Source organism: Carya illinoinensis, chromosome 14, assembly GCF_018687715.1.
Source record: "Carya illinoinensis cultivar Pawnee chromosome 14, C.illinoinensisPawnee_v1, whole genome shotgun sequence".
In the NCBI taxonomy this organism is placed as follows: Eukaryota; Viridiplantae; Streptophyta; class Magnoliopsida; order Fagales; family Juglandaceae; genus Carya; species Carya illinoinensis.
In genome coordinates this window covers 10,611,506-10,619,878 of record NC_056765.1, presented here as the reverse complement: position 1 = coordinate 10,619,878, position 8,373 = coordinate 10,611,506, and the positions used below count along the sequence as shown (strand labels likewise).

General features: G+C 36.3%; 1 protein-coding gene and 1 long non-coding RNA gene across 4 annotated transcripts; one reads left to right on the top strand and one right to left on the bottom strand.

Annotated features, from left to right (window-relative positions):
• The first annotated feature begins 900 nt into the window (after positions 1 to 900).
• Positions 901 to 2,727, top strand: LOC122294835. Of its 3 annotated transcripts, XR_006237751.1 has the most exons (4): positions 901 to 1,298; positions 1,463 to 1,770; positions 2,083 to 2,212; positions 2,476 to 2,727. It is a non-coding gene; the product is annotated as an uncharacterized LOC122294835 (long non-coding RNA). The 3 variants fall into 3 exon arrangements; XR_006237750.1 differs by lacking the exon at positions 901 to 1,298 and having other exon boundaries at positions 1,305 to 1,770; XR_006237752.1 differs by lacking the exon at positions 901 to 1,298 and having other exon boundaries at positions 1,305 to 1,770; positions 2,083 to 2,301.
• Positions 2,728 to 4,070: 1,343 nt separating this feature from the next.
• LOC122293241 (17.6 kDa class I heat shock protein 3-like) lies at positions 4,071 to 4,991 on the bottom strand. Its single transcript, XM_043101764.1, has one exon. It carries the CDS (start codon positions 4,789 to 4,791, stop codon positions 4,315 to 4,317), a length of 477 nt encoding a protein of 158 aa, XP_042957698.1. The 5' UTR covers positions 4,792 to 4,991; the 3' UTR covers positions 4,071 to 4,314.
• Positions 4,992 to 8,373: the final 3,382 nt, after the last annotated feature.

Genomic DNA, 8,373 nt, shown 5'->3' with positions numbered 1-8,373 from the left:
GATGATTGCAAACACAGCAGAAGACCTCGTAGAGAAAATAAATGCAATTACTTTTTTATTTTTGCAATAAAAATAGTTTCCAAAGAGAACATTAGTAGGGTTGGTGGCTGAATTATTGTAAAGGATGACAAAACAAAGCTGCTGGCGATAATGAAGTTGAATTGTTATTGTTTTTTATTGCATATTGCAGGAGGTATGCGCCAGTCCGTAACAAGGTAGAATGCAAACAAAATTGAGAAATGGGCCATTTTATTAGGCTCTACTCCAGGTGGGGGAAGCCGTAAGACCTTATATCTCTAATCATCCAAGTGGGGGAAGACGAAAGGAGGGAGAGGCATGGCTTGGTCGGACGAATGTGAAGATGAAAGGTTTAGGGCATGCAAATAAGAAGAGAAATCTAATAAGATGAGAAGACGAAGATGAGAAGTAGAGCATGTACTTGTTCTCTTCTCCGTGCTGGTCTATGGGAAGTAGATTCACCCTAGCCGAACAATATGAGTAGACGAAAGAAAGAGATGGAGAAAGCAAAGACTTGGTCGTTTGGTGTATATGAAACATACCGTTTCATTTGTATAGATGGAGGGACGTGTATGCGGAGGTTCCCCTTGCTGTGTACAAGTAGAGTTTTTCTTTTTAAAAACCCAATAGAAGGTTAAGCTTCACACGAACCTGTCGTGTGACCCGTTAGTCCAGAGTAACGTCTTGTGCGAAGTAATGTCTTGACGAAAGACCACTTACCTTTTACGTTAGAAGAACAAAAGGCCCAAGGCATTGGGAGATGAGCCAATGTGAAATGAGTTTAAGCTTTGTTGCCTGAACACAATTGGTGCTGACCACAATTGCTACTGTAGGCCTGTGTAGAAAAGCCTATAAACCGACTCGCCCGATTGACCTGAGCTGACCCACCCCATAAAGTCGAGCTAAAAATAGCAGTGGGTCATCCAAGCTGTTTAGCAGGCGATAGGCATCCATCCCCGAAACCTGCGTATCTCCCTTCTTTAGAAAAAAAAAAAGAAAAATATTTTTTACAGTCAACAAATACAATTGACGTGTAGTCATAAAGAAAAAAATAAATTAATACGGGATCTATATAAAAAAAATTATTTTTTTAACTTTCTTTTATTTATGTAGGTTCCCTTGAATATAAAAAAAAATTTTATAATTTTTTTTATTCATTCTATACAGTCGACTGCACGCCAATTGTATTTACCGACTACATCTAGCAAAGCCGGAAAAAAAAAGCCTAGCCTCTCTCTCTCTCTCCGACCGTAGCTCCAAGATCGATTAGATTTGCTGAGGTATGCTCCCTTTTCTCATGCGTCTGGGTTTTGGGATTCTTGTTCGAAACTCTCTCTCGATTTGCATCTAGGTGTTGTTTCTGTGTTTTCCTCACTCGGTTTTCGTCCCACCTGAAACCAAAATGATCATTGTATTTGTCCCATTTATGCATGCATATGTGTAGTTGAGAAACAACGACGGAAAGATTTATCAGCACTTGGCTATGAATGAAGAAGTGTGAGGAGAGCATCCCTCTATTCCATTTCTCCTTGTTTTTCATGTTCTTATTCTGTCCTTTGGTCTTCTCATAACAGAAATCTCTCTTTCAAGCTTTTCCCTCTCTTCCTCAAACTTTCTGCCTCATCTTTGCTAGATAGATTCTTTGAGGAGTATTGATGTCTCCAACAACGTTTTGACCTTAATCCCGGAAGGACTCATCAAGGGTTGCGATGATATTGGAGGGCTGGAGCTCTTGAATATTAGCATAAACAGGTTGGTTGGTCCTGTGCCTACTTTTCAAGGATTCGCTGGGTTGAAGTTATTGGACTCTCTTTCAATTTATTGAGTGGAAACATTAATTTACAGTTATATGGAGTGATTGCTGTTATCGTTCTTGATTTTGCTGTAGGAATTTGTGTATTGAGGAAATAGTTGTAATCGACTTTAGCTCACAGAGGTAGAAATAAGACAGTGAATGAAAGGTGTTTGTGGAAATTTAAATGAGAAAACTTTTCTGTTTACTCAATGTAAATAAGAAATAGTACAGAGATGGTGGAAAATACTCATACTATTCAAATGTTTCAGAAAATACAAGGGGTATTCGAGGTACCTAGAACGTCCATGAAAGAACAATAACTTCAGGGGGCAAATCCCAGCAGCCATTTCAAATATCAGGACCCTTTCATGTTTTGCAGCAATCAAAACAACTTTGAAGGTACAATTCCCAGTGGAATTACAAGTTTCCTCAAGAACTTAGACCTTAGTTATAACAAGTTAAGCGGGTCGATTCTTTTATACATGATGGTATGATTTTCATTTTCACTTCTTTGTTAAGAGTTTGAATTGTTTAGTTTTCATACATGATGGAAACTCAACACGCTCCACACACACATCTTTTCCTTATAATTTTGATCATAATCACTTAAGAAAGAAATAAGATACATGCAGACTAATAATTTATTTCTTGTGCATGTAAAGTGACACAACCTGGGCAAGGCCTTCCTTAGGCTCTTATCCAAGATATGCTTAAAGGAGGAAACCAGTACTGGACAACACAGGAATGCTTTGGGCTCAACCAGTCTCAAAAACTGTTGCACCCTTCGACCTGTCTAAAAATCAAATAAGGTGATATTTAAGTGATTTAACAAATTACCTACATCCATTAGAGCCTCTTTTATAGAATTTGTACGAGATTTACAAATACTTTACAAATTCTCTTTCTCTCTCTCACGTACCCTCTTTCTCTCTTCTTTTTTTCTCCCCCCACCGCACTTCTGCACATTTAAGCTCTCCTATTTATAGGAGAGCAAACCTCTACAGTGCACAGCAATTTGCTACTAAAATCATAGAGTGGATGCCTAATAAAATAAAACACTGAACAGTGCATGTGCAGCAGCTATACATCACTTGCATTCACACTTAAATTGGCTCAACAAAAACTTCTCGACAGGATGAATGTTTTGAACTTGAAACGAAGAAAATAAAGAAACTATAAAATTGATCTTTTGGTGGCAATATATACAATAAAGTTGATGAAGTGGTTTCTTAATAAAATAAAAAAAATCCAAGATGACCAATTCCATAATGTACGGACATCGGACTATGCCTGGTCAACCAAAAAAACTTCTTGGACGGGCCGGTTTGCAATGCTATTAGCTAGCTAGGTGCTACCATAGTAGCAAGAGGGAGTGGAGTATATATCCTCTTAATCAAAGGGTAATTTCTAATAGCTGCGAAATTAAAATTAAGAGTATCTCAATTAAAGACGATAAGAGGGTTAAGAACAAGATTTTACGGATATAGTTTTCACATTCCATCACTATTTTTCCCCCCCGGATGTGGGTGTAAATAGGGGTGATTGAATGAATTTCTTTTTTTATTTGGTTAATTTATACAGATAAAATAATTAAAAGGAAAGATATTCTGGCACTTGCGTGGCCATTCTTTCATGTCTTCCCCAGTGGCTTCAATAGTTCAAAGAGATAAAATTAGCATCTTATATAGATATATGATTATCTTTCCAAGGAACTTCTAGATCTACTACTTTTATCATCACCCCATCGATCTGTCATCTCAAAGGGCATACGTTCAACTAACCAACAGTAGTACCCTCCGTTGTTCTTTACAACAACGGGTCTGATCTTGCCTTCAAGCTCGACATATATACCAGCGGGATAAATTAACAGGGTTTTTACTTGGAACATTTTAACTTCTTCTAGAGATAATCTTGATCTGTATCATGAATGGCAGAACAAATTATCAAACTCCACGTTTTTCATACATTTATATTTATAAGAGTTTTACTATATATTGTTAAATTACGGACGAATGTATCAGGGAAACTTTACACCCTTAGAAACATTATTTGTTGTAGGTAAGGCCATGATCAACCATGTAAGAGCGAGAGAGCGCGCGCTCGCGCGCACACACACCTATATATATACATATAATAGTCCTAAATATATAATTCGTAAAGGTCGATCTTTCGGCAGCTACAGTAAGATCCATGTTTGTGTTTGTTAAAATAGAAATCTTGAATTCGATCCGTAAATCTGCAAAGCAAAGACAGGTTCTTATGAAGGTATGAATAATTCTTAAATATTTTAAAGGTGTAAGCAAGCCTTAGATGACACTCGGATTATTTTACACACATGCAACCGACGAAAGCCTTACATTTTCAACCTTTTAGAAACATGAAAATATACAGAGAATACACACAAACCCAATTTATTCGACATACATACATACATACATATATATATATATAGATTGACTCCAAACGAAAACTTCGAAATCTGGAGGATATATAGTTGCGCATCAACCGGAGATCTCAATGGGTTTAACCTCAGGCTTCTTCTCCTCTTCTTTAGGAACAGTCACAGTAAGCACTCCATTCTCCATGCTAGCCTTGACCTGATCCATCTTCGCATTTTCTGGCAGCCTGAACCGGCGGAGGAACTTGCCGCTGCTCCTCTCGATGCGGTGCCACTTATCGTTCTTCTCCTCTTGCTCTTTGTTCCTCTCGCCGCTAATCTGCAGAATTCTTCCATCTTCAACCTCGACTTTCACTTCCTCCTTCTTGAGGCCGGGAAGGTCCGCATGGAAGACATGGGCCTTTGGGGTTTCCTTCCAGTCGATTCTTAAATTGGCCAACGCAGCTGTTTCGCGTGCTGAGGAAGGGACATTAGCAATGGCGGATGGGAGGAGTCCGTCGAAGGGATCCCATAAGTCCAGAGAAAATGGATCAAACACGTTGGTTCGACGGCCACTAAAGAGGCTGGGAACGAGCGACATGTCTGGAAAATTTGGAGCAGAGGAAATCTTGATGAGGAAAAACCAGATACAGATAGAAGTTTTGAGCTGTGATTAATTTCGCGATGAAATCAAGCTATGTGAGCACCCTATATATAGATCATGGAAGAGGGTTCTGGTTTCTCCACAAGGAGAAAAAAGGGAACAGAGAGAGAAGGTGAATGAAACTTCTAGTGCCCTCCTAAAGGTTCTGTTAAGAGTCAGTAAGTCACAATCAGTAGGGTGAATTTAGAAAAATAAATAGCATGAATGCATTATGCCATCCCTTTAATTAGTTTCTGTAATCTTCTAAAGAATTCGACCACATAGCCCCACATGATCCAAAAATTATATAATCTTAATTGCTAAATATATTTGGTTTTACAATTTTGTTTTAACTTTTCTTTCAGAGACTAAAATGTAAGGTAGATTAATGGAATGGATCCATCTCTTGACATTTTTTGGGATTTTGAGAATGGTTGCTCTTTGCAGAAAACAGTACGATCAAAATTATAAGTCATATGTTCGGGTGTGGGGGATCATTTTCATGTCTATCATTGCCCTCTAGGTTTGAATCAATCAGCATAGGTTTACTCTACGCTGGATGTAGGAGTAAATCTGGATGACAATATATAATATAAAATAAGCGATTTTGAATTTGATATAAGTGGGTTAAGGTTAAAATGGATTGATCCGATAAGATAATATGATAAATAAACAGATCAATTGCGAGTCAACTTGTAAAAGTTATAATTAATCTGTATAATACTGATAAATTTTATTTTCAAAATTTAGAAATGTTTAGCCTTATATGCATGTGATCTTTTCTTGTTGTTAAGAATATGTAATATTAATATAAGTATTTGACTCCTTAATATCTCAAACTATTAAAATTTTTTTTATTAATATGTAATTTTATTTTATGAAAATATAAATTTTCTTATATATTATTAGTTTGGATATTGATAATAAAATATTTTATCATGAATCTAGTTGTAATTGTAAATGATTTATACAATTATCCTTTTAGTATATGTGAAATTATATAAATTGGGCTAAAGATAAATATTCGGATAAGCTCAACTACTCATTTATAGGAAATGGATTAAACGTGTTAAATGGAGTGAAACCGGTTAAATAGGCGTGTCTAGATTATCCAATAGAAGTTAATTACTAAACGAGTTAAGTGGATTATGTAGTATCACTTGTTATTTATATGGGCCATGTTAGGATTTTAAGGTTTAACCTGTTTAATTAAAAGGTCATAATCGGGACTCATATAGTCTAATACTTGACATGGCATAAACACGACTCACGAATGCGAATTTTATATGAGAAATTTTCATCCCTAGTCAACGGTTCAAGTTCACTTATCTTAAGTAATATTGTAAATTGAAATTTTGATTTTGATGAGATTTTATATGAGAAATCAAATTTGCCTTGCGTAGCTATGAGGATCAAATTCTAATAAATAAATATACATGCATTAGGGTTTGTAGAGTTTCTATATATATAATCTAGATTTGGCTTCAGAGATGATCTAGGACTTTTACTAGATCAGAGGTCCAAAAATGAACAAGATAAAGTATTAAGATTTATTTTCATGGGCCAAACATTTTTTTTTTGTTGTTATTTAAATTAGAATTTTAAAATTAATAACAGTTAGTCATGGTCACTGTCTAGTCCATTGATTCGGTCTCTATTTGACTTAGATTGTTCTAACAAAAAATGAACTTTTGTACTATTGGGATTAACTGATTATCAATGACTAAATTAAAGTGAAGTAGCGGAAGCAAACAAAAGAAAAAACTTAACAATCACACAAAGAACACTAATATTCAAGTGGTTTAGCTCAATGTGAGCCTATGTCTACTAGTGGGATCGGTCTCAATGAATTCACTATCAACAAAGGTGGAGCACAAGAGATCAATCACAAAATCCTCAATTTCAAAGCCCCAATACACCCAATAGACTCTTGGTCACAAAAGGACCTCTTTTTCTATAAATTTTCGATTGCTCAAAGTGTTAAAAGTGTGAAATACAATCAAAATAGTATGTATTTCTATTGAAATGGTGCGGATCCTTTGAATACGAGCATTCGCTCAAGTGGAGTATCGAGCGAGGCTCAAGCAAACATTAGAGCTAGTGCTCACTCGAGTTGAGTATCAAGCAAACTCTCGAGTTGGCATCCTACTCAAGCTGACTGTCGAGCAAACTCTTGGGTTGGCATCTTGCTTGAGTTGAATGTTGAGTGAGTCTTGAACTAACTCTCATGTTATGCTTTGCTTGAGCTAACTATTAAGCAACCATCGATCTAACAATTTGCTTAACGCTTCACTTGAGCGGCAGAGACACCGCTCGAGTGAACAATATGTAAAGGTGACCATCTTGGCTTGAATTTTGTCAAGCCTAAACAATCTCCACCTTGCCTTCAATTCCATCAAGCCTAAACAAAATCCATTAAACAAAGAGCCGACCCCCTCCACCAAATCCCTTAAGGGAATCACAGACCTCAAACACCAATCAAGTCCAAACAGAGTTTGAACTTGTACACTGCAACTGGCTTTGTCATCATATCTACTGGATTCTCAGTAGTAGCAATCTTCTGAATTTCTATCACACCCTCTATAACAACCTCCCGAAAAAAAATGATTCTTGATATCAATGTGGTTGGTTCCCTCATGATACATTTGGCTTTTGGTCAAATGTATTACTCTCTGGCTATCACAAAATACTAAAATTACATCTTGTTGTAGTTCGAAATCACTGATCAAACTTCTCAATCAAATGGTTTCTTTAACGACTTCAACCGCTGCCATATATCTTGCTTTTGTAGTTGATAAAGCAACAGTGGATTGAAGTGTTACTTGTCAACTAATAGCAAAACCACACAAAATGAAAACATATATTGTCAATGATCTTCTCTTGTCCAAGTCCTCCAACATAATCAGAAACAATATAACCAACAATTTTGGAACGGATGAGTGAGTTTCTCTATTAAAGGCTAAGCCAAAATTCGAAGTCCCTATACCTGAGTATCCATTTCACAGCCTGCCAATAAACCTTACTCGAATTAGCCATGTACCTTTTAACAATGCTCACTGCCTATGAAATGTTTGGATGAGTGCAAACCATTGCATACATAATATTGTCTATTGCACTAGAATATGGAACACTAGCCATAAATTGTTCCTCTTCGTCTGTCTAAGGAGATAGTGATGTTGAAAATTTAAAATATATAGGAAGTGGTGTACTTATTGGTTTGGAATTAGGCATTCCAAATCTTTTAAGAACTTTCCTATCTCTGTGGATCTCCATCCCCAAAATCTTCTTTGTAGCACTTAAATCTTTCGTTTCAAACTCTTTATTCAGTTGGGTATTCAACAAGCTAACATTAGGCATGTATTTGGCAGCAATAATCATATCATCAACATAAAGTAGCACTTAAATGAAAGACACATTAGACAACTGCCTGTGATAAACATAGCTATCATAGCTACTACTCCTCAAATAACCATTATCAATCATAAAAGAATCAAAACACTTATACCATTGCCTCAGAGACTGCTTCAAACCACACATGAT

Coding starts and splice junctions, on each gene's coding strand:
- LOC122293241 (XM_043101764.1), bottom strand. CDS start 4,791: ATGTCGCTCGTTCCCAGCCTCTTTAGTGGCCGTCGAACCAACGTGTTT.